The sequence below is a fragment of the Triticum aestivum genome, chromosome 7D (genome assembly GCF_018294505.1).
Source record: "Triticum aestivum cultivar Chinese Spring chromosome 7D, IWGSC CS RefSeq v2.1, whole genome shotgun sequence".
Taxonomy (NCBI): domain Eukaryota; kingdom Viridiplantae; phylum Streptophyta; class Magnoliopsida; order Poales; family Poaceae; genus Triticum; species Triticum aestivum.
Window position 1 is genome coordinate 65,981,010 of NC_057814.1, and position 26,321 is coordinate 66,007,330.

The following is a 26,321-nucleotide window of genomic DNA, read 5'->3' on the forward strand; positions in this document are numbered from 1 at the left end:
CTTGCTGCTAACACGCGGAAACATGAGACGAGATGAGACGACCGCAAGTCGTTCCGGGTCTCTCTGCGGCGACTAGACTACAGTGGGTCTCCTCCCAATCTGCGACGGCGACGGCGACAGCGCCAAAGGTACTCTTGTACTCGTCTCCTTCCCCTCCTCTGGTCCATACATTTCTTTCGATCTAGTTAGCGCACACCTCTCTTCTGTTTCCCATTCTTTTTGGTTTTGAAGTTGCAGAGTTCGATCTGTTCAGCATTCGCTCAGCAGCGGTGAAGAGTTGCTGTTCGGTGTTGCGGATGATGCTCTTCTTCAGCTCCTGCTCTTGATTGAGCCAAGCCAGGTGATGCATTCTTTTGTGCCGTCCGTCACAACTTCAGCTTTTGCTCATCCTGAAACCGATTGTTTTCCTATTACAGCCGTGCGTGTAGATCCAGAGCAAGGGGAGGGTCAGATCTTGCTCGATCTGTTTCTCCCCTCCTGGTTAATCTCTTGTTTGCTATATACGCTATTTTTATGCAAAATCTGGTTCCTGGATATTTTTACTTTTACTCTGTAATTATATTATTGTGAAAATGTTAAGTATGTACATCAGGAAAAGAAAAAGGAATAATAAGTAAGATTAAATAAAGTAAAGAGAATAAATGGTCAGTGGTCAGAGCTTAGTATCTATCCAAGCTCGGAGGGATGCTGCATTTTTTTTTCTTTTCACTCTGTCCAGCTTTTCCAAAATAAATAAATTAGTAGTACCGTGAGCTGTTACTTTCACGCACCTGAAATGTCCAGCTTTTGCTCATCCGGTGGTCCTCTGAAAACAACTACAGTAGGATTTTTGGTTATTCTGATGTGAATCTATGATGTGCAGAACTGGATCTTTTCTTCACTAGTTCACCTTGCGTAACTGTTGCAAAGGACTTAGCACATTGGATTTGAAGGAGCTGTCATTCAAGGTACTCTTCTTCTACTTCTGCTTTGGAGGAAAGCAATGCATAGGCGCATAGTGTACTGTTACTTCCACCGACCAATCAAGTTCAGGTTTTCCTCATTCTGTCTTCTGAAAAACATAATGTTTTCATTGCAGAATTTCACGGCAAGGACAAAGCTGTAGCCGTCTGTAGATCCAGAGCAAAGGCAAAAAAAGGTCGAGATATGGAGGTCGCTGCTGGGGCGATGGGCCCCGTCATCCGTAAGCTCGGCGAGCTGCTCGTCGGAGAATACAACCTAGAGAAGCGAGTAAAGAAAGGCGTACAATCGCTCCTAGACGAGCTGGAGATGATGCACGCCGTACTTCGCAAGGTTGGCGAGGTGCCGTCGGAACAGCTCGAGGAGCCGGTCCGGATTTGGGCTGGCAAGGTGAGAGACCTGTCTTGCGACATGGAAGACGCTGTTGACGACTTCATGGTGCGTGTGCATGAGGGTTCAAGCAGCAAGCCTACGAACATGAGGAATCGAGTCAAGAAGTTTCTCAAGAAGACCACCAAACTGTTTGGCAAGGGCAAAGCACTTCATCAAATCAGTGATGCCATCAAAGAAGCTCAGGATCTTGCCAAGGAGTTGGCGGACCTGCGTAGAAGGTACGAGCTTGACACTCGTAGCACTAGCAATGGTGCTACCATTGACCCTCGTGTGTTAGCTCTGCACAAAGATGTAGGGGAGCTTGTTGGCGTTGACCGCACAAGGGATGAGCTTATCAAAACACTGATTTGTGAGGATGGGAGTTCCAAGGAGCAATTGAAGACGATCTCTATTGTTGGTGTTGGTGGGCTGGGCAAGACTACACTCACCAAAGCAATTTATGAGAAGATCAAAGCCCAGTTTGAATGTGCGGCTTTTGTCCCTGTAGGACAGAACCCTGATATCAAGAAAGTTTTCAAGGACTTACTCTATGACCTGAACAAAGAAAAGTTCAATGACATTCATAATACATCAAAGGATGAAAATCTCCTCATCAAGGAAATCAGAGAATTCCTTGTGGATAAGAGGTATGCACCACGTAGTGCTTGTCTGTATATATTTCAGAACAAGTAGTGAGATATATACCGAATTTCATATCTTCATTTCCTTGTTTGTTATATTTTTATATCTGTAGTAGTCCATTTCTTTTTAAGCAAATTCGACTTCTTTCTTTTTTGCGCAGTTGCCTTATTTTTGTTAGTCCTGTATACTTTTAAGCAATTTCTGTTGCATTTCTTAATATTTTTGCATGCATATCCTTACTGGTTATATAACCCCATGGTTTGCTTTAGTACCTTATAGTTTATCCTTTTTACAAAATTCAGTTGTACTATATAGATGACTTCCCAACTAACTCTATCAAAATTATTGGCATAGGTACCTTATCGTAATTGATGATATATGGGAAGAAGAAATTTGGAGATTTATAAATTGTGCTTTGTGTAAAAACAAACTCCACAGTCGGGTAATCACGACAACTCGTAATGTGAGTGTGTCTGAAGCATGTCTCTCTTCCAGCGATGACATGATTCACCAAATGAAACCTCTTTCTGATGAAGACTCACAGATACTCTTCCATAGAAGAATATTTCAAAGCGAGGAGAAATGTCCAGAAGATTTGCAAGCAGTATCAAGAGAGATACTGAAGAAATGTGGTGGAGTACCATTAGCCATCATTACAATAGCTAGCCTTCTAGTCAGTAACCAAAGGATAAAGCAGAAAGAAGAATGGATGCATGTGCACAGTTCGATGGGCCGTGGAGTTACAGAAGGTGGTATTGTGAAGGACATGAAGAGGATATTATCACTCAGCTATTATGATTTGCCATCCCATCTAAAGCCTTGTTTATTATATCTAAGCATCTTTCCTGAAGACTTTGAGATTAACAGAGATTTGCTGATATGGAGGTGGCTTGCTGAAGGGTTTATCCAATGTGACAAAGATGAAACCAGGCTGTTTGAGATCGGAAAGAGCTACTTCAACGAGCTTATGAACAGGAGCTTGATCCAGCCAGCGGAAACCAATTATGAAGGAACAGTAGTAACTTGCCGTATACATGATATGGTGCTTGACCTTATATGCTCGCTGTCAAGTGAGGAGAATTTTATCTCCATATTGGATAATGCGGAGTGGAATGCACCTAATCCGCAAAGAAAATTTCGCAGGTTATCACTTCATAATATCAAGGCAAAGGTTCAGAACCATCAGATTGAAAGCACTAGCCTGTCAAAAGTGAGGACCTTTGCTGTTTTTTCTCCTGTTACCTGTGATTGGTTGCCATCTCTCTCAAGCTTTCAATTTTTGCGTGTGCTGGATCTTGGAAGTTGTGTTAGCCATGAAAGTAGCTCTGGCATCAGCCTCAAGTATGTAGGGAATTTAATTCACCTAAGGTACCTAGGGCTCAAGGATGCAGATGTTCGCGAACTCCCAATGGACATAGGCAAGCTGCAGCTTTTGCAGACACTGGATATAAGAGGCACTAGTATAAAAGAATTACCTTCAAGTGTTGTACAGCTCATAAATTTGATATGCCTATATGTCAATTATAGGGTGAGGCTGCCAAAAGGAATGGGAAGCTTGATGTCCCTTGAAGTGCTGGAAGAAGTAGGCTTATCCTCATCTCCTCACATTGCGGAAGAGCTGAGCCATCTGACAGAGGTTAGGACACTCAGTATTGACTGTGCTAACATGGACGAGGATCTGATTGATATATTAATCAAGTCTCTAGGCAACCTGCACAAATTGCAAAATCTGCGTATTGATGATGGTGGCAGATTGATAAATCGCATGTGTGAAAGCTGGGTGCCCCCTCCAAACCTCCGTAGTTTTGATTCATGGAGCCTCTCTTCTTCTTCGTCGTTCTTGAGACTTCCAAAGTGGGTTAATTCAAGTACGCTTCCCCACCTCTCCCGCCTGGAAATAGATGTGGAAGAACTGCAAGGGGATGACATTCAGATCATTGGGATGCTGCCTGCTCTTCGGTTTCTGGAGCTGACTGCTGATCGCGTGATGGGAAGGTTGGCTGTGAGGGCCGATGCATTCCCATCTGCGAGAAGCTGCATTTTCAGAGGGTTTCCAATGGCGTCGTGCCTTTTCCCACCTGGAGCTATGCCAAGGGTTCAGCACCTTCAGTTCAGAGTCTCTGCACCGTCGATCGCAAGAGGTGAGGTTGACTGCGGCCTGGGCCACCTCCCTTCTCTCGAGCACATCAAGGTTGATCTGCGGCGTGATAATTCCAGCCGTGAAGAGCTGGAGACAGCCGAGGCTTGGCTGAGGCGCGCAGCACAAGCCCATCCAAAACGCCCCACCATTGAAATCAGATAGTGACATGCCTCTGCTGCCGGTAAGGTATGGTATACTCATCTGAGCAACCATGAATCCTCTTTCCCTGAATATGCTCATTACCACATTGTTTAATTTATCCCTCTTACTTCCCCAATTTCAGGGCTTCAACAAAATCCTGGACTCAGGTACTAGTAATTCCATCAGTTGCCGTGGATGCTGTTCCAACATTCCGATAGGCAACAAACAATTTACTGTTTCGCCGCAACTCCCAATAAACGAAGGCTCATTCCCTCCAACGTATGTTCAGATTCTGCCCTTCGTTAGATGGAGGCTTCCGCATAATTGTTCACGATAAACTATTTTTTATTCTTTCTACATATGCTTTCAGAAACGCAGCACCTCCTTTCCTTTATTATTCAGTCAAGACTCGTACAATAAAAGGCTGCATTCAGTTGGCACTATTTGTAGCACTACTGCCTCTATGTGTATTTGATTCTTCACATACAGCATCGTTTTGTTTTTACCGGCTTATTATTTAAGAGTTGATTCAACTCCTGTTGGCTTGTTTTGCTTTGCTTGGCACTTGCTTATTCAGTCAAGGCTCGTACAATGAAAGGCAGTTGGTTCAACTCCTGTTGTAGCTTCAGTTGTTCATCCTGTTCGTTAAGCTTTCTCTTCTTGCTGCAACTCCTGTTTTCGAGCCCCAAACACTCAGATGTTCGTAGCGATGATGCATAGCATACCACTCACTATTGATCTCCGTGCCTCAAGGTTACATACACAAGTGCAAAACTGATGGCTAAATAAAACATAAGAAAATTTATAGCATTTTGTATGCAAAAAGCCCACAACAGCCGGCCACCGCTCACTCGCTCCTGTTATATACCCGTAACATCGACAGTTGCAATTACTGCCTCTCTTTCGGTTTCCTTTGAAACATATTTCCTTCTAGATTATCAATTGGACTAGCGAAATCAATTCAATGGTTTTATTTAACTCAAATTCAATAGTAGATTATCAATTGGACTAAAAAATGGTTATCTATAATTAACACCAGTCTAATGGTATTGAGCCGAGTAGTGGGTTGCTAAGAGGATTCTCCAAGCTGGAAATCAACAGAGAAATAGACCACCAAATCCTCACCAAGGAATGAGATCGAGAACTGCTTGGCTGCTTTCGCTTCCTCATATTCTTTTCACAGATGATTGCCTTGGCTTGTTGCAAGCAAATGCGATTAGTTTGTGGTGATGGTGGATGATTACCACAATTGGTCTAGTGTTGTTGTGAGGTTCATACTAATATTGTTGAGAGATTCTGCTGGAAATAACTGCTGCATAACTAGTGACTAAAACATAAGAAATCTACAGCAATGCTGTACTGCAAAAACCTTGGCGCCCACAGCTGCCAACCATATGTCTCGCCCGCTCTCCCTCTCTCGTTTTTTCACTAGGCACATACGTCCCAGATAATCAATTAAACTAATGAAATGAGTTAGATATCAAAACGAATATCACTGGAAACTTCTAACACATACGAATTCAATGGTTTATTTTTTGTGAAATAAATAATACATATTTCAATCAAACTGGTGATCCAGAAATGCACATGAGCTAGCCTTATAAATCCAGAGAACAGGGTCACAACCATAAAATAGGGACACAACTTCAAACAGCAGCCACTAAATCACGGTCAGTGCGGGTTCAAACACAATAGTCCAATGAGAGTCAGTCAGAGTTCATGATGAACTGTTTTCTTTTTCTGTTCAGTAATGCAGTGCCCGAGGCTTCTATTGATTGGACTCTTTAATGAAGAGCGTTGATTGGACTCCTGTTGTAGCTTCAGATTTGCTTCGTCTTGTTCGTTGAGTTTCTCTTCTTACCGTACTGTTGTTTCGAGCTGAAACCAACAACTGTTCCACTCGGCTTCACCTTTTCTGCAACTTGGCAGAAGAAAATAGAAATCGACAGTTGCATCTCTGAATATTCGAATCAGAACGTGGGCAGGAGGTTGAGAAAATCGACACCAAGAATGAGTTCTACATCTGCCGTCCATGGAGATGGGTCGCCGTTGCGGCCGACTCTGGTGGGGATTCCGCCGGCTTGCTGCAGCCTCGTATTGCAGTTAGACCTGTGGCCGAACAGGTATGGTGAACTAGTCTTGACTCTTGAGAGGCACACCATCAGGGCTCAAGGCAGATGGTGAACTAGCACTCAGAATGAGCACCACATCCGCACCAAACAGGTCTTCAGAGACCCGTGGCCGTCTCTACCACAGGGTGCCGGCTCAAAGCGATAAATGAATTGACTTCTGTTGATATGAGTTACACGTGTAGACAAGTGCAGAACTGGTGACTACAAGTCTGCTAGAACATAAGAAATTTACAGCATGCATGCTGTATGCAAAAACCCACAGCAGCAAACCATCACATGGGCAGCTCATGTTTCGAATAACACGAACAATTGCAAGTACTCCGTCTCTTTTGGTTTTTCATTCGGCAACTATTTCTAAAATCATGAAACTCCGCCTATGTTGTCTCAACATAGCCGGTCCCAAGCCCGGGTAAAGGAGGAGGGTTGTGATAGGCTTGGCGAGCCAACGTAAAAACTCAGTCACCCTTATGGAGATGAAACCCAAAAGATTTTCGTTGGGGCGTAACCCTCTCAGCGACGCGCCACATCGGAACCCGGGTGTGGTGGAAAATGAGCAAGGGCCGGGCCGTCACCCCTCAGGTGGTGCGCCGTATCTTGATCCGGATACGGTGGCAAGTGAGCGAGGATTGGGTCGTCGCATCCTCAGTGGCGCGCTACATCGGCGCCCGGATGTAGTGGAAAATGAGCAAGGGTCTTCGCATTTGACTCGACGAGTGCGAAGGGTAAGGAAGCTAGCCGACCCTAGGAGGATTCGCTTAGGTAGCTGGAACGTAGGGTCTCTGACAGGGAAGCTTCGGGAGCTAGTTGATGCAGCGGTGAGGAGAGGTGTTGATATCCTTTGCGTCCAAGAAACCAAATGGAGAGGACAGAAGGCGAAGGAGGTAGAGGAAACCGGCTTCAAGCTGTGGTACACGGGGACGGCTGCAAACATAAATGGCGTAGGCATCTTGATCAACAAGAGCCTCAAGTATGGAGTGGTAGACGTCAAGAGACGTGGGGACCGGATTATCCTGGTCAAGCTGGTAGTTGAGGACTTGGTTCTCAATGTTATCAATGCGTATGCCCCGCAAGTAGGCCACAATGAGAACACCAAGAGGGAGTTCTGGGAAGGTCTGGAAGACATGGTTAGGAGTGTACCGATTGGTGAGAAGCTCTTCATAGGAGGAGACCTCAATGGCCACATGGGTACATCTAACACAAGTTTGAAGGGGCGCATGGGGCTTTGGCTATGGCATCAGGAATCAAGAAGGAGAAGATGTCTTAAGCTTTGCTCTAGCCTACAACATGATTGTAGCTAACACCCTCTTTAGAAAGAGAGAATCACATCTGGTGACTTTTAGTAGTGGCCAACACTCTAGCCAGATTGATTTCATCCTCTCGAGAAGAGAAGATAGGCGTGCGTGCCTAGACTGTAAGGTAATACCTGGAGAGAGTGTTGTACCCCAGCATAAGCTGGTGGTTGCTGACTTCCGCTTTCGGATTCGTGTCCAGCGGGATAAGCGTGCCAAAGTCGCTAAAACGAAGTGGTGGAAGCTCAAGGGAGAGGTAGCTCAGGCGTTCAAGGAGAGGGTCATTAAGGAGGGCCCTTGGGAGGAAGGAGGGGATGCGGACAATGTGTGAATGAAGATGGCGACTTGCATTCGTAAGGTGGCCTCGGAGGAGTTTGGAGTGTCCAGGGGAAGGAGAAGCGAAGATAAGGATACCTGGTGGTGGAATGATGATGTCCAGAAGGCGATTAAAGAGAAGAAAGATTGCTTCAGACGCCTATACCTAGATAGGAGTGCAGACAACATAGAGAAGTACAAGATGGCGAAGAAGGCTACAAAGCGAGCTGTTGGTGAAGCAAGGGGTCGGGCATATGAGGACCTCTACCAACGGTTAGGCACGAAGGAAGGCGAAAGGGACATCTATAAGATGGCCAAGATCCGAGAGAGGAAGACGGGGGATATTGGCCAAGTCAAATGCATTAAGAACGGAGCAGGCCAACTCTTGGTGAAGGACGAGGAGATTAAGCATAGATGGCGGGAGTACTTCGACAAGCTGTTCAATGGGGAGAATGAGAGTTCTACCATTGAACTGGACGACTCCTTTGATGAGACCAGCATGCGTTTTGTGCGGCGAATCTAGGAGTCTAAGGTCAAGGGGGCTTTAAAAAGGATGAAAGGAGGCAAGGCGATGGGCCCTAATTGTATCCCCATTGAGGTGTGGAAAGGTCTCGGGGACATAGCGATAGTATGGCTAACCAAACTTTTTCAACCTCATTTTTCGGGCAAACAAGATGCCAGAAGAATGGAGACGGAGTATATTAGTACCGATCTTCAAGAACAAGGGGGATGTTCAGAGTTGTACTAATTACCGTGGAATTAAGCTGATGAGCCATACAATGAAGCTACGGGAGAGGGTCATTGAGCACCGCTTAAGAAGAATGGCAAGCGTGACCAAAAATCAGTTTGGTTTCATGCATGGGAGGTCGACCATGGAAGCCATTTTCTTGGTACGACAACTTATGGAGAGATATAGGGATCAAAAGAAGGACTTGCATATGGTGTTCATTGACTTGGAGAAGGCCTATGATAAGATACCACGGAATGTCATGTGGTGGGCCTTGGAGAAATACAAAGTCCCAGCAAAGTACATTACCCTCATCAAGGACATGTACGATAATGTTGTGACAAGTGTTCGAACAAGTGATGTCGACACTGACGACTTCCCGATTAAGATAGGACTGCATCAGGGGTCAACTTTGAGCCCTTATCTTTTTGCATTGGTGATGGATGAGGTCACAAGGAATATACAAGGAGATATCCCATGGTGTATGCTCTTTGCGGATGATGTGGTGCTAGTTGACGATAGTCGGACAGGGGTAAATAGGAAGTTAGAGTTATGGAGACAAACCTTGGAATCGAAAGGGTTTAGGCTTAGTAGAACTAAAACCGAGTACATGATGTGCGGTTTCAGTACTACTAGGTGTGAGGAGGAGGAGGTTAGCCTTGATGGCCAGGTGGTTCCCTAGAAGGACACCTTTCGGTATTTCGGGTCAATGCTGCAGGGGGATGGGGGTATTGATGAAGATGTGAACTATCGAATCAAAGCCGGATGGATGAAGTGGCGCCAAGCTTCTGGCATTCTCTGTGACAAGAGAGTGCCACAAAAGCTAAAAGGCAAGTTCTACAGGACGGCGGTTCGACCCGCAATGTTGTATGGCGCTGAGTGTTGGCCGACTAAAAGACGACATGTTCAACAGTTAGGTGTGGCGGGGATGCGTATGTTGAGATGGATGTGTGGCCACACGAGGAAGGATTGAGTCCGGAATGATGATATACGAGATAGAGTTGGGGTAGCACCAATTGAAGAGAAGCTTGTCCAACATCGTCTGAGATGGTTTGGGCATATTCAGTGCAGGCCTCCAGAAGCTTCAGTGCATAGCGGCCGGCTAAAGCATGCGGAGAATGTCAAGAGAGGGCGGGGTAGGCCGAATTTGACATGGGAGGAGTCCGTTAAAAGAGACATGAAGGATTGGAGTATAACCAAAGAGCTAGCTATGGACAGGGGTGTGTGGAAGCTTGCTATCCATGTGCCAGAGCCATGAGTTGGTTACGAGATCGTATAGGTTTCACCTCTAGCCTACCCCAACTTGTTGGGACTAAAGGCTTTGTTGTTGTTGTTGTTGTTGTTGTTGTAACTATTTCTATAATCATGAATTGGACTAATGAAATATGAGTTACATATCACAAAAGGTAAATCACTGAAAACTTCTTCTGAATATGAATACCATGGTACACTTCTTGTGATATACAATACATATTTCAATCATCTAGAATGCGCAAGAGTCGGTAAGTATAAACCTAGAGAATAGGGTCACAACTCTAAAATAGGCCCACGGCTTCAAATAGCAACCAGTAAATCACGGTCAGTCGGTGTTCATTAACCAGGGCAAAGACCGAATAATATCAACCACGAAAAAAGGCCCCCGCTTCGCTCCGCTCGGGGCGACGCGGGCGGCGACGCAACCCCAGCCGTCAAGCCACCTTCCCCTGCCTTCCCCGCCTTGCCGCCGCCAGAGGGGTCGCTGGCGAAGTCCGCGTGGCTTCCAAGGAAGGTGTCGGCGAGGCCGTGCTGCTTCGTCTCCGTGCGGAGGGCTCTTGTAGCCGAGGCGGCGGCCTCCTTAGCCAGTTCTGGTCTGGGCAGCAGCGGCGCGGCTTGCGTCGTCACCTTCCTGAAGGTGTCGTCTTCGGTGAGTTGGGGTGTGCGTTGGCATTTGGATGTGGTTCTCCGGCGAGCAGCGACATCCCAGTTGGACATTACGCCGGGATGATATTTTCGCAAGTTTAGCTCCCTGTGGCTGTCTGTAGGCCGGTCGTTTGTGTGTTGCCATGGTAGGGGAGGGTATAGGGTTCCTCTCCCCTGTGTGAAGCTGCACGGCGTCGGTGCTTCGAACATGGATCCTAATTATTTGAGCTCTAGTCTTGTCTCAGCTTCAGTTGTTTATCAACCCTGCGATTGTTTCTTTGGTGCCCCCGTCCTTCAACAGCTTTATTTCTTCATGTATGGACCATTGAGCTGCAGTTACGCTCTTCTCCTGGTGATCTTGCACAGTGGGTTGGACACGCTGAGTATCTCCCAAGGTGCTACAGAATCCCTACCGTTCCTTGCTCTAGGGTGAGCTGCTTCAATTTGTGACGGTCCGGCGCCCTTCGATCCAGGGCGATGGGCAGGGGTCCCCTTCGGAATTGAAGAAGAAGGGTTTGATACCGAAAAAGGCTTTCGCCCCGCTTTATAGATAAAGCAAAAGAAGGAGGGTTTGATCATGGTGGTCTCCTTTCAGAGTAGATGAGGGCATGTTCATCTTCGCTGGGTGCGATTCCCTCTTGAAGCTCGCTTGTTGTCATTGCCTTGGTTCTTCATTCGCGTCGAAGGGCTCCATCAACATTTAGCTAGTCTACGTGTAGAATTCCTTGTGCTTTCTGTTGTGGTGCCTGTAAGCTGTTTTTTTGTAGCACCTTGTATCTGCCGTTTTTAGTTTCATTGTTTTTCTTTTCCGGTGTATGGGCCGATGTAATTCCTGGCCGGTTGATGGCTTCGTAATTCAAAGCCGGGCTCTCCTTGAGCCTTCGTTCTAAAAATATTAACCAGGGCAACATTACATGATCCATTGTCGACCAACAATGTAAAAATCATAGATTTTGTGATTTAGCGAATCCGGGTCTCACACAGTCACACCACGCCCCCTGTACATGAGATAGAGAGCAGAGGGGCGCGGAGGAAATCGAACGACTTCAAACGGAGAGGACGTTCTCGAGCGGCGTGCACCTGCCTACAGGCTGCCGACTGGCCGACGCTGTCCAGGCTCGCCGGGTGCCGCCACCAGCTGTGTGTCTTCATCAAAATGTTGCGTACGACAGTTGTTCGGTAGATGTAACACCGCTCCTGCTCTTGTCCCCTCCAGCCAACGCGTGCTTCAAAACAATGCCCTCGGGAGGGACAACGGCATTGAAGGTGCCATCATCGTCCGATCCGGTAGACCCAGATCTAGGGTTTCCCCCGGAGCTCACACCGTTGCCGCTGCTGGAGCTACGCGACGCCCACCACTCATAGCATCTCTCGCCCGACCATCTGAGCCTCCCAAGATGGCGCCTCCATGGAGGTTACAACGCGCAGGGCACCGCCACCCCCCAATCCAGAGTGAATTTTGGACTTTCGTCCAGGAGGGGTTCGGATGTGGATAGGAGGGACCTCGGCTTCACTTCCAGGGAGGGTAACGGCGTCGAGGAACGCCGTCGATGCCGGGCCGGACCAACCGGCCAAAGTTTTCTCTAGTCCCCAACCTATACCACCAAACCCCCGACTGTTCCGGATCCGACAGCGAGACGAACCGAGAACAGCAGAGATGCGAGTGCCATGGGGCTCAACCCACCAGGAAGGAGGATCAAGAAGGACAACCGCCGTAGATCTCCAGGCGCCAGATCCAACGATCCGACAAAGCCAGCGGCGTAGACCACCACCCTGCGCCGACCGACAACATCCAAGCACCAGATCCAGATGGATCTGGCCTGAACATGGTGATGCCCGCGACCACCCGATCTGAAGACCACGCAGCCACCACCTCGCCGTGGACTCACATCGAAGCCGCAGCTGCCGCGCCGCATCGCCGGCGCCGCAACTCGTCGCCGCCATGATGTTCGCCCGCCGCGCCGCCAAACCCCACGCTAGCCCGACGCCTCTTCGCGATCTGGCTGTCCCGCGTCGCCCAAGACGCTCCAAGGGGGAGAGATGCCCCGCCACCGCCCAGCCGGCCAAGCTTTGCTCGGCGGCGCTGCGGACAGCGGCGAGGAGAGGTGGAGGGGGAGAAGGGCCGAGAGGATGGCAGCTAGGGTTCCCCCTGGGTCGCCCGCGGGGCGACACGAGGGGGACGAAGGGAGTACAATACATATTTCAATCATCTAGAAATGGGCAAAAGTCCTATAAACCCGGAGAATAGGGTCACAACTCTAAAATAGGGCCACAACTTCAAACCGCTACACTGAATCACGGTCCGTCTGCATTGATTAACCAAGACAACATTACCTGAGCACGATAATTATCCAATCATAGCCAGTCGGCGTTCATTAACCAGGACAACATTACATGATCCATAGTCGACCAACAATGTAAAAATCACAGATTTTGTGATTTAGCGAATCTGGGTCTCACACAGTCACACCACGCCCCCTGTACATGAGATAGAGAGTGGAGGAGAGCTGAGGAAAATCGAATGGCTTCAAACGATGAGGACGTCCTCGAGCGGCATTCACCTGCCTACAGGCCACAGACTGGTCGACGCTGTCTACGCTCGCCGGGGGCCGCCACCGGCTGCGCGTCTGCATCAAAATGTTGCGTATGGCAGCTGTTCCGAAAAATAGTGAAAAGGAATAAGGGAGGAACAATTTGCAGAGTTTCCAGACCCGATAAGATCTATAGGGTGCCACATCATCAGAATTTTTGACCACGGACTCGTTTACAATCCCATCCACCTGATAAACTCAATGGACGAGACTTGCCTGCTCCCCGCGCGTGCGCCTATCCGTGCTCCCGCGTACGTGGCTTGATTTGATTGGAACAAAATAAGGCCCGGCGAATCGTCTCAGACCGTTCCTGGAGGAACTAATTTTGGAATCTCAAAGTGCTTTCATTCCCGGAAGATTAATCTCGGATAATGCTTCAATTGCTTTTGAGTGTTTCCACAAGATCCAACAGAGTAAGAATGCTAGGGACAATCATTGTGCTTATAAATTGGACCTGACAAAAGCTTACGACGGAGTGGAATGGAATTTCCTAGAAGGGGTCTTGCTAAAATTTGGTTTCTGCCAAAAATGGGTGTCATGGATTATGACGTGTGTCCGTTCAGTTAGATACGCTGTCAAGCTGAATGGTGAAATCCTGGAATCCTTCTACCCCTCCAGGGGGTTGAGACAAGGAGATCCTTTGAGCCCTTATCTTTTTTTGTTTGTGGCTGAAGGTCTGTCCCGAGCACTTGAAGCTGAATGTTTTATCTCTAATATTACCCCTCTCAAGGTTGCGAGGGGCGCTCCGGGAATTTCTCATCTTCTGTTTGCGGACGATAGTTTATTGTTTTTCAAGGCAACTGGGGATCAAGCAAAGAGCGTGAAGTCAGCCCTCAATGTTTTCCAGAAAGGCACGGGACAATTGTTGAGCCCAAGCAAATGTTCCATCCTATTCAGCAGTGTATGTCCGATTCAGGTCCAGGAGGAGATCATGCATACCCTGGACCTCACATCTTCGACCTTTGAGGAAAAGTATCTCGGTCTTCCAACCCCTGAAGGACTAATGAAAGATTCTCATTTCCAACCCATTTTCGAGAGGTTCACTAAAAGACTTACGGACTGGGCAGAAAGATATTTGTCCTATGGGGCAAAAGACATTTTGGTCAAATCTATTGCTCAAGCCCTGCCTACGCATACCATGAGTATCTTCAAAATGAGTGCAGGCTTTTGTGATAAATATGAGAAGCTGATGCGCGACTTCTGGTGGGGGGATGAAGAGAACAAAAGAAGAGTGCACTGGATGTCTTGGGAGAAGAGGACAAAACCAAAGCGTGAGGGGGGCTTGGGTTCCGAGATATGCGTATTTTCAATCAAGCTCTTCTCGCAAAACAAGCATGGCGACTTGTCCAAAGACCTGACAGTCTTTATGCTAGGGTTCTAAAAGCAAAATACTACCCAAAAGGAAATTTGTTGGACACGGTCTTCACCTCTGATGGATCACCCGTGTGGCGTGGAATTGAATATGGGCTTGAACTCCTGAAAAAAGGAGTGGTTTGGAGAGTGGGAAATGGAAAGAGTATCCAAATCCTTCGTGACAACTGGATACCTCGGCAATCTGGCCTTTCCATACAATCCATGAAAACTAGAAGCCGGCTTAGATGGGTAAACCAGTTGTTGCTTCCCCATTCTAATGACTGGACAAGCAGATCACTGACAAGTTGTTCTACAATTTTGACTCGGAAGAAATATACAAGATCAAGCTTCCCCCAAAGCCTATGGGGGATATTCTAGCTTGGAACTATGAGAAGAATGGTACATTTACGGTTAGGAGTGCTTATCATCTTGGTGTTTCTTTGCAGGGGGGTCTAATGAAGGATCCTCAAAAAACCCAAGTATTGATAGGGAGAGCTTATGGAATCTAGTCTGGAAAGCAAAGGTGCCACATAAAGTCCGTATCTTCACCTGGAGGGCTGCCACTGATTCTCTCCCTACGAAGGACAACAAGCACAGGAGGACTCTTGAATTGGATGGTATATGCAACCTATGTGGGGCTGCGATTGAAAACGCACATCATGCTACCGTTGTTTGCACAAAACAGAGAGCTCTTCGTGAGGAAATGAGTAAAATTTGGAAACTGCCGGAAGACAAATCAATCATGCCTTTCTCCCCGGATTGGCTTTTGCAAAGCTTGAGTATTTGCCATGGTGACATGAGGGAAAAACTTATGCTAGTTCTTTGGAGGGCTTGGCACCTGAGAGATGATGTCATTCACAACAAAGGTGAGGCTACTATACGAGATTCTGTGATTTTCTTGAGGAATTATTGGGAGTGCCTATCCAGCTCAAATCCGGTTGTAAACGATGTGAAGGGGAAGCAAAAGTTGCATGGAGTTAATTTGCAGTCTTCTAGCCTGCCTCTCCATGTTGAGGTGCTTGGCTGGACTAAGCCGCCCACAGATCACATAAAGATCAATGTCGACGCTTCTTTCATTGCAGGCACGGGTTTGGCCGCGCTGGGAGCGGTTGGCAGGGATTGTTTGGGTGATATTGTCTTCTCAGCTGGTTGTCGTTTTCATGGATGCTCGGATGCAGAGGAAGCCGAAGTCCAGGCCCTTTCTTTCGGCCTTAACCAGGCTCGTAAACTGAATTTGAACAAAGTGCAGATGGAGACCGATTGCAACGCTGTTGTGGCCGTTGTGAATGATAGTAATGTTAGCAGGGCCAGTTGGTGGGCTTGTTATGAGAAATCTAAGGATATGATCAAGGAGTTTGGAGCTTGTTCTGTTTTCAAAGTCCATAGGGAGAGCAATGTGGTTGCGCATGAGCTTGCTGCCTATGCTAGAGTGAACAGGGATTTCTTTCTATTAGCTGATGCGCCACAAGCTTCGAAACATGTAATTACTTCTGATTGTATTTCAGACTTATTGATATGAATGAAGCTCTCCCTTTCCTAAAAAAATAAGGCCCGGCTCCACCCCTTTAAAATCAGGGGGGAAATGATTAGATTAGAAAAAAAAGAAAAAAAGACAGCTGTAAAATGAAGTGGGAGCACGGATGGGAGCATGGGAAGAGAGCAGGCAAGCCGGATCCAAACTCAATGGCTGCTGGTGCGTATTAGTCCACGAGACGAGAGGCCCACCAATCACTCCTCAGTCCTCAACAGTTGCTGCTTCATTTCTTCTTCTATTGCTCCCTGCGGCGGCTACGGTTGTACTCTTCTACTCGTCTCCTCCCCCTCCTCCTCTTCTGTTCAATACACTTCTTCTCGCCTGGTACTCTTCTACTGGTACGCATCTCTCTTCTTTTATCCTTGTGGTTTTGACATTTTCTGTACAACTTCTTCCTCTCTTTTTTATGAATTTTGGTGATTCTGATACGAATTTTTCATGTGCAGAAGTGGATCTACTCTCCACTAGTTCATCTGGACAGCAAATTGGATTTGAAGAACTGCTATCAGGGTATCCTTCTTCTACTTATCCCTTGTTAGTTTAACCGTCAGGTTCAGATTTTGCTTATTCTGTCTAATAAAAACAAATCTTGTAGCCGTGTGTAGATCAAGAGCAACTACAAATAAAGGTTGACATATGGAGGTTTGTATGGAGTGTGAGAATTCCAGCGATAAAGAGATGGAGACAGCCAAGGCTTGGCTGAGGCGCGCAGCACAAGCCCATCCAAAACGTCCCACCATTCAAATCGATTAGACACGAGTGCTGACTGACATGCCTCTGCCGCCAGGAAGGTAAGGTTCAGTTGAGCAACCATGAATTCTCTTTTCCTGAATATGCTCGTTGCCATATTGTTTGATTATCCCTCTTACTTTTCCAATTTCAGGCCTTCAATGTAATCCCGGAGCCATGTACTGGTGATTCCATCAGTTGCCATGGATACTGTTCCAACATTTGAAACAACTGATCACTGCACCACTGTAGGCACCGGCATCTCTTTTGATTCGTGTACCGGTACTCCGGTAGTGCAGCTCCCAATAAAGAAGGCTCATTCTCTCCAACGTATGTGAATTCAGTCTTTTGCTACATGGAGGCTTGCACGTTGTTCATGATGAACTGTTTCTTACTTCTGCATATGCTTTCAGAAATGCAGCACCGCATATGCTTTCAGAAATGCAGCACTGCATTTCCTTTGTTCAGTCAAGACTCGTACAATAAAATGTTGCATTCAGTTCGCACTATTTGTAGTACTATTTTCAGAAATGCAGCACCGCATAATGCGCTGCGTTGTTTTGTTTTTCTTGGCTTATTTAAGTTATTAGTAATGAGGAGTTGATGGAACTCCTGTTGGCTTGTCCTGCTTTGCTTGCACCTAAGGCTCTTAGAATAAAAGGTTAGCTGATTGAACTCGTGTTGTAGCTTCCGATTTGCTTCATGTTAAGATTTCTCTTCTTATTGCAACTGGGTCTATCTACTAAACTGCTGTTTCGAGCTCGTCGGATTTTCGTGATAGAGCCTCCAAGGTAGCAAGAGAGCCTCGAACTACCACATCCAATTGGAACTGGTAGGAAGTATGTTAATTCCGGTCGAATTAGAGCCGGTTGTCGCGCAACCCAGGGGGCAGGATCTGCCCTTGTTTGTTGCAGAGCAGCCCAAGCCCCCATCCCCATGGGCCATGGCACCCCCTTCTCCAACCAGTTTTACAACAGAGTTGAGGAGCAACGTGAGAACTAGTTCTGAATCTGTGCTATCACGTCACTGGGTTCCTTTGGAGTTGATTCAGTTTCAGGTTGCTACTTTAGAATAGCAGCCACTCGTGTATAGCTCCTCAACATACTTAACCATTTTGGGTTTGTCAACCATATACTGGAAGAGATTTTCTAGCAGTCAAGGAGTCCTCTTTGTTTCAAGGAGGGGAATGTTAGGACTATCTCCTGACCGTTTACACTCTGGCTCTGCATCCCGATCCCCTCTCATGCCTCCCAACTACAACGGCCATGTGTTAATCCCTGCGTGATTGAGTGAACCGGGTAGTGGGTTGCTAGCAGGGTTCTCCAAGATGATGACGCCTAATTCATCCAGCTCTGGAAATTTACAGAGGGATATATAAACCCCTAAATCCTCATCGAGGTGTGAGATCGACAACTGCTCCAGATTGTTTCATTTTTTTCACTTCCACGTATTTCTTTTTCACAGATGATTGCCTCGGCTTGTCTTGGAAGCAAATGCGATTACGTTCATGGTGATGGTGGATGATTACCACTATTCGTCTTCATGCTAATATTGGTGATGGTGGATGAAATAATTTACAGTGTGTTGGGAGCCTGTTCAAGTTGGTGTCCCGCTTTTTGTGTTGATCCAACATGAATGAGCTTATGGTGGTATTGAGAATGAACATATATGGTGGTGGTACTGAGAGTTGATGGATGCTGAAGCAATGTAAGCATTCTTGTTAGTAGTCAGGTTGCTGCATTGACCATTCCATACTGAACTTGAGCATTGCAGTGCCACCAGCAGGGGAGTGAGTGTAATCTGAATTCGGAGCTACCTGGCTCGCTGTGAGTCAATTCAGGGAACGGAAAGAAGGGAGGATGACGCGGCGTTTTGGCTCCCGGGGTCAGATGAGTCTGGGAGTGAACAGTAAATTCGTTAAAAAATACTAAAAAAGTTCAATTTTTTTGGTGAAAGATGCTCGAGTGCGTGATGTTCATCAAAATTTCAGAGTATTTAAACATCTGAGTAGCTCTCAACAAAAAGACAAATTTAAGGTCTATAAAAAAGTTTACTATTTTGTGTTGTTCTAGCCTGTTTTTTTCCTGAGAGCTACTCAGATGTCCGAATGTGCTGAAACTTGGCACGGACATCATGCACTCAAGCATCTTTCAACACACAAAAAATCGTACTTTGGATTTTTCTAATATTTATTATGAATTTATTGTTCATCAGGTGTAAATGAGCTCGAGCTCCGAATTGGATATTCAGGACTGTAAGTTGTACTCCTATGTAACATAAAAATGTGAGGAAATCGGGAAAATTATAAAATGAGAAAAGTAAAAAACTCAGATTGAAAATAGAATATTCTAGAAAAGACTGTAAACCACAAATGGCATAAATATTAGGGGAAGTAAGGACTTATATAATAAAATAAACATGGGAATGATTCTTAAGCTTTCAATACAGTTTAGTTAATTTGCTGAATTTCGCAAAAAAATGCTGAATTTTGTACAATATATAATACGTGTCCTTTTATTCTAAAAAAATGTGTCTTTTCTTGTTTTTTCCTTTATTTGTTTCACAATGTTTCTCATCTGTCCTTTTCTAAATCTTGTGGATTATACAAGTTTCTAGATATATTATTAAATTTGGAGCATTTGGTTTTGTCTCCAACTCCGAGTCTCACGGCTGATTCGTTCCCCTCTCCTTATCCCCTCGCTACAGTGCAGAGAGGCGACAAGGGAGGGAATCACCTTCCCTTGATCCGCCGCCATCCAGGCCAGGTGTTCCTTCTCTCTCTGTCCGTCGTTTCAGCCAAGAGAGTGAGGAACTCCGTTCCTGCGGCCCCGACGTGTAGATAGTCGGGTAGTTCTTCCTGGCGGTGTCGTCAATGTGGGAGAAGCGGTGTCGCGGAGGAATAAAGGTGTATGCGCCTTGTCTCCTGCTCGGCGAGGCCCTTGTGACGTAGCCGGCAAGCGTCCGGCGGTGTGAGCCGACCAGGTGGCATGCTCGGGGTAAGGTCGTGGCGGCGGAGGTGGTAACCTTTCTTTGGACCTTTTTTTCCCTCCCGCTCCATCTCCGTCTCAATGAGGTATGCTCTGGCCTTGCTGTGGAGGAGGTGCAGCGACGTTCCGACGGTCTTCGTCTGGTGGCATGTATCACCACAAGATTCAAGGTCTTGCCGGCTCAGGTGGCAGCGGCGCGTCTGCGTCTTGTCTCGATGGTGGTGGTGGTCGTTTGCTGGTGACGAGGTGCTTTGTACTGCAGGTGAAACTTCAATACAATCTAGGACCTTTCTGCGAAAAGAGCTCCAAGTCTCAGATTTTTCCGAAACAAAATATTACACGTTAGTGGAGGCTGCTTTTTCTTTTCTTCTTGTGGGGGTTAGTGGAGGCTGCTGCTAATAATGCGCGGAGAGATGAGACGAGACGACCGCAAGTCGTTCATTCCAGGTCCACAAATACTCCGTAGTTTGTTTCCACTACTTCCTGTCTGCTTCTTTCTTTCTGCTCTCTGCGGCGACTACAGACTACAGTGGTCGCGCCGGTCTCTGCTTCTTTCCTTTGTCTCCGGTTCTCCGAGGAAAGATACTACGGTGGTCTCCTCCCAATCTGCGACGGCGACGGCGACAGCGCCCAAGGTACTCTGCTGCTCGCCTCCTACCCCTCCTCCTCTGTTCCATACATTTCCTTGGATCTGGTTAGCGCACAGCTCTCTTCCTTTCTCAATTCTTCGTGGTTTTGATGTTGCAGAGTTCGATCCATTCAACGTATGCTCAGCTCAGCAGAGGTGGAGAGTTGCTTTTCGGTGTTGGAGACGCTCTTCTTCAGCTCGCCCTCTTCATTGATCCAAGCCAGGTGATGCATTTTTTTTTTGTGCCGTCCGTCACAAAGTTCAGCTGTGTAGGTAGATCCAGAGCCGACTGCGTCCCCATTACAGCTGTGTGGGTAGATCCAGAGCAAGGGGAGGGTCAGCTCTTGCTTGATCTGTTTCTCCCCTCCTTGTTGATCTCTTGCTGCTATTTTTTACTGTATAATTATATTACAGTAAAAGTGTTAAAATATGTACATTAGGAAAAAGAAAAAGGAATAAGATAAAATAAAGTAAAGAGAAAAAAATGGTCAGTGGTCAGAGCTTAGTATCTATCCATGTTCTGAGGGATGCTGTACGTTTTCTTTTCACTCTGTCCAGCTTTTCCAAACAAAATCAGATCATACTTTTCCAAACAAATTAGTATCTGAAAACAATTAGTATGTCTAGTTTTTCCAAACAAAAATCAGATCATGCTTTTCCAAACAAATTAGTACTGGGAGCTGTTACTTTCACGAAACACAAATGTCCAGCTTTTGCTCATCCGGTAGTTTTCTGAAAACAGTTAGTTTGGTTTTTGCTGATTCTGACATGAATTTATTTTATGCAGAACTGGATCTATAATCTATTCTCCAGTAGTTCATCTTGGGCTGCTTTTGCTTGCGGAGGACTCTGCAAATTGGATTTGAAGGAGCTGCTATTCAAGGTACCCTTCTTCTGCTTCTGCTTTGGAAAGAAGCAATGCATATGCGCTATGTTTACAGTCATTTTCACCAACCAATCAGGTTCAGGTTTTCCTCATTCTGTGTTTTGAAAACCATCATGTTTGCATTGCAGAATTTCAAGCCAAAGACAATGCTATAGCCGTCTGTAGATCAGAGAGCAAAGACAAAAAAAAAGTCGAGATATGGAGGCCGCTGCTGGGGCGTTGAGCCCTGTCCTCCGTAAGCTCGGTGAGCTGCTCGCCGGAGAATACAACCTGGAGAAGCGAGTGAAGAAAGGTGTACAATCACTTCGTACAGAACTGGAGATGATGCACGCCGTACTTCGTGAGGTTGGCAAGGTGCCGCCGGATCAGCTCCAGGAGCCGGTCCGGATTTGGGCTGGCAAGGTGAGAGACCTGTCTTGCGACATGGAAGACGCTGTTGACGACTTCCTGACGCGTGTGGGTGAGGGTTCAGGCAGCAAGCCAACGGACATGAGGAGTCGAGTCAATAAGTTCCTCAAGAAGACCACCACATTATTTGGTAAGGGCAAAGCACTTCATCAAATCTGTGATGCCATCAAAGAAGCTCAGGATCTTGCCAAGGAGTTGGCTGAGCTGCGTAAAAAGTATGAGCTTGACATGTTTAGCTCTACCAACGGTGCTACCATTGACCCTCGCGTGTTAGCTCTACAAAAAGATGTAGGGGAGCTTGTTGGACTTGACCGCACAACGGATGAACTTATTAAAACACTGATTTGTGAGGACGGGAGTTCCAAGGAGCACTTGAAGACAATCTCTATTGTTGGTGTTGGTGGCCTAGGCAAGACAACCCTCACCAAAGCAGTTTTCGAGAAGATCAAAGCCCAATTTGATTGTGCAGCTTTTGTCCCGGTGGGTCAGAACCCAGATATCAGGAAATTTTTCAAAGACCTACTCTATGGCCTCGACAAAGAGAAGTTCAAAGACATTCATAATACAACAAGAGATGAGAAACTACTCATGGAGGAAATCAGTGAATTCCTTCTGGATTGGATAAGAGGTATGCATCACATTGTCCTTGTCTTTGTTTTTATATTTCGAGAATGTGTGAAGTAGCCAGATACTGAATTTCATATCAATATCTTTTTTTGTTATATGTCTTTATATTTGTAGTGGTCCTTTTCTCTGGAAGCAAATTCTGTTTCTTCCTTTCTTGTGCATGCACCTTATCTTATTTTTACCAGTTATCTCTGCTGCATTTCTTTCTACATGCATGTCGTTAGTGGTTGAATAATTCATGTGGTTTGCTTAGTACGTTACCATTATGTTGTTACAGGATTCAGTTGTATATAAATTGACTTGCCCACTAATGATACAGTATAACTGGCATAGGTACCTCGTCGTAATTGATGATATATGGGAAGAAGAAATATGGAGATTTATAAATTGTGCTTTGTGTAAAAACAAACTCCACAGTCGGGTAATCACGACAACTCGTAATGTGAGTGTGTCTGAAGCATGTCTCTCTTCCAGCGATGACATGATTCACCAAATGAAACCTCTTTCTGATGAAGACTCACAGATACTCTTCCATAGAAGAATATTTCAAAGCGAGGAGAAATGTCCAGAAGATTTGCAAGCAGTATCAAGAGAGATACTGAAGAAATGTGGTGGAGTACCATTAGCCATCATTACAATAGCTAGCCTTCTAGTCAGTAACCAAAGGATAAAGCAGAAAGAAGAATGGATGCATGTGCACAGTTCGATGGGCCGTGGAGTTACAGAAGGTGGTATTGTGAAGGACATGAAGAGGATATTATCACTCAGCTATTATGATTTGCCATCCCATCTAAAGCCTTGTTTATTATATCTAAGCATCTTTCCTGAAGACTTTGAGATTAACAGAGATTTGCTGATATGGAGGTGGCTTGCTGAAGGGTTTATCCAATGTGACAAAGATGAAACCAGGCTGTTTGAGATCGGAAAGAGCTACTTCAACGAGCTTATGAACAGGAGCTTGATCCAGCCAGCGGAAACCAATTATGAAGGAACAGTAGTAACTTGCCGTATACATGATATGGTGCTTGACCTTATATGCTCGCTGTCAAGTGAGGAGAATTTTATCTCCATATTGGATAATGCTCAGTGGCATGCACCTAATCTGCAAAGGAAACTTCGCAGGCTATCACTTCATAATATCAAGGCAAAGTGTCGGAACCATCAGTTTGATAGCACTAGGCTGTCAAAAGTGAGGACCTTTGCTGTTTTTTCTCCTGTTACCTGTGATTGGTTGCCATCTCTCTCAAGCTTTCAATTTTTGCGTGTGCTAGATCTTGGAAATTGTGGCAGCCATGAAAGTAGCTCTGGCATCAGCCTCAAGTATGTAGGGAATTTAATTCACCTAAGGTACCTAGGGCTCAAGGATGCAGATGTTCGCGAACTCCCTGTGGACATAGGCAAGTTGCAGCTCTTGCAGACACTGGATATAGGAGGCACTATTATAGAAGAATTACCTTCAAGTGTTGTTCAGCTCAGAAATTTGATATGCCTACGTGTCAATTATAGGGTGAGGCTGCCAAAAGGAATGGGGAGCTTGATGTCCCTTGAAGTGCTGGAACAAGTAGGATTATCCTCATCTCCTCACATTGCGGAAGAGCTGAGCCATCTGACAGAGGTTAGGACACTCAGTATTGACTGTGCTAACATGGACGAGGATCTGATTGATATATTAATCAAGTCTCTAGGCAACCTGCACAAATTGCAAAATCTGCGTATTGATGATGGTGGCAGATTGATAAATCGCATGCGTGAAAGCTGGGTGCCCCCTCCAAACCTCCGTAGTTTTGATTCATGGAGCATCTCTTCTTCTTCGTCGTTCCTGAGACTTCCAAAGTGGGTTAATTCAAGGTCGCTTCCCCACCTCTCCCGCCTGGAAATAGATGTGGAAGAACTGCAAGGGGATGACATTCAGATCATTGGGATGCTGCCTGCTCTTCGGTTTCTGCGGCTGCGTGCAAGTCGCGTGATGGGAAGGTTGGTTGTGAGGGCCGATGCATTCCCATCTGCGAGATGCTGCATATTCTGGGAGTTTCTGACGCCGCCGTGCCTTTTTCCACCTGGAGCCATGCCAGGGGTTCGGCATCTTGAGTTCCAGGTATCTGCGCGGTCGATCGCGAGTGGCGAGGTTGACTGCGGCCTGGGGCACCTCCCTTCTCTCGAGCATCTTCAGGTTTCTCTGTGGCGTGAGAATTCCAGCGATGAAGAGATGGAGACAGCCGAGGCTTGGCTGAGGCGGGCAGCAGAAGCCCATCCAAAACGTCCCACCATGAAAATCTATTAGACACGAGTGCTGAGTGCTGACATGCCTCTGCCGCCGGTAAGGTACGGTATACTCATCTGAGCAACCATGAATTGTCGTTTTCCTGAATATGCTCATTACCACATTGTTTAATCTATCCTTCTTACTTTCCCAATTTCAGGGCTTGAACAAAATCCTGGAGTCAGGTACTGTAATTCCATCAGTTGCTGTGAATGTTGTTCCAACATTCCGATAGGCAACAAACAATTCTCTGTGCCGTCGCCCGTCGCAGTCACCAACAATCACTGTACCACCGCAGCTCCCAATAAATGAAGGCTCATTCCCTCCAACGTATGTTCAGATTCTGGCCTTTGCTAGACGGAGGCCTCCGCATGATTGTTCATGACAAACTACTGTATTTGCTATTCTTTCTGCATATGCTTTCAGAAACTATTTGTCAAGACTCGTACAATAAATGGCTGCCTCTACGTTTATTTGATTGTTCACATACAGCATCGTTTTGTTTCTACTGGCTTATTAATTAAGAGTTGATTGAACTCATGCTGGCTTGTTTTGCTTTGCTTGGCACTTGCTTATTCAGTCAAGGCTCGTACAATGAAAGGCAGTTTGTTCAACTCCTGTTGTAGCTCCAGATTTGCTTCATCCTATTCGTTAAGCTTTCTCTTCTTGCTGCAACTCCTGCTTTCGAGCTCGTGAGAGATAGAGCCACAAACGCTCAGATGTTCATATTGTTCTTCATGCCTCAAGGTTACATACACAAGTGCAAAACTGATGGCTACATAAAACATAAGATAAATTATAAGTAGCATTTTGTATGCAAAAAGCCCACAAAAACAACCAACCACCGCTCACTCGCTCCTTTTTCGCATAACATCAACGCTCGCAATTATTGCCTCTCTTTCGGTTCCTGGAAAATATTTTCTTTCAAGATTATCAATTGGACTAAGAAAATCAATTCAACGGTAGATTATCAATTGGACTAGCAAAATCGATTGTCTGTAACTGACAACCAATCTAATGGTATAATTGAGCGAGCCGAGTAGTGGGTTGCTAACAGGATTCCCAAGCTGGAAATCTACAGAGAAATAGACTTACCATATCCTCACCAAGGAATGAGATCGAGAACTGCTACAAACTGCTTTAGCTTCCTCAGATATTCTTCACAGATGATTGCCTCGGCTTGTTGCAAGCAAATGTGATTAGGTTTGTGGCGATGGTGGATGATTACAACAATTGGTCTACTATTGTTGAGAGGTTCATACTAATATTGTTGAGAGATACTGCTGGAAATAACTGCTGCATAACTAGTGATTAAAACATAAGAAATCTACAGCAATTCTGTATTGCAAAAACCTTGGCGCCCACAGCAGCCAACCATATAACTCGCGCGCTCTCCCTCTCGTTTTTTCATTAGGCACATACTTCCCAGATAATCAAATTGAACTAATGAAATGAGTTATATATAAAAAAAATATCACTAGAAACTTCTAATGCATAACTCTAAAATACATCTATATACATCGATATGTAGTCCATATTGAAATCTCTAGAAAGACTCATATTTAGAAACGGAGGAAGTATTTCAATCGGACTGACAATCTAGAAATGCACAAGAGCCTTATAAACCCAGAGAATAGGGCCACAGCTTCAAACATTAACCACTAAATCATGGTCAGTCCGCGTTCAAACACAATAGTCCAA

General features: G+C 45.9%; 2 protein-coding genes across 2 annotated transcripts; both read left to right on the top strand.

The window, feature by feature from the left end:
- The first annotated feature begins 17 nt into the window (after positions 1 to 17).
- Positions 18 to 8,602, top strand: LOC123165175 (disease resistance protein Pik-2). The gene is made up of 10 exons (XM_044582803.1): positions 18 to 128; positions 254 to 340; positions 885 to 947; positions 1,033 to 1,979; positions 2,329 to 4,165; positions 4,398 to 4,422; positions 6,230 to 6,378; positions 6,570 to 6,702; positions 6,847 to 7,497; positions 8,162 to 8,602. Exons 1-10 carry the CDS (start codon positions 33 to 35, stop codon positions 8,512 to 8,514), a joined length of 4,341 nt encoding a protein of 1,446 aa, XP_044438738.1. The 5' UTR covers positions 18 to 32; the 3' UTR covers positions 8,515 to 8,602.
- A 7,702-nt stretch (positions 8,603 to 16,304) lies between these two features.
- LOC123165176 (disease resistance protein RGA5) lies at positions 16,305 to 25,093 on the top strand. Its single transcript, XM_044582806.1, has 11 exons — positions 16,305 to 16,433; positions 16,542 to 16,605; positions 16,691 to 16,886; positions 16,979 to 17,154; positions 18,289 to 18,531; positions 18,598 to 20,446; positions 20,559 to 20,663; positions 21,227 to 21,322; positions 21,454 to 22,351; positions 22,689 to 24,682; positions 24,781 to 25,093. Exons 9-10 carry the CDS (start codon positions 21,524 to 21,526, stop codon positions 24,639 to 24,641), a joined length of 2,781 nt encoding a protein of 926 aa, XP_044438741.1. The 5' UTR covers positions 16,305 to 16,433; positions 16,542 to 16,605; positions 16,691 to 16,886; positions 16,979 to 17,154; positions 18,289 to 18,531; positions 18,598 to 20,446; positions 20,559 to 20,663; positions 21,227 to 21,322; positions 21,454 to 21,523; the 3' UTR covers positions 24,642 to 24,682; positions 24,781 to 25,093.
- Positions 25,094 to 26,321: the final 1,228 nt, after the last annotated feature.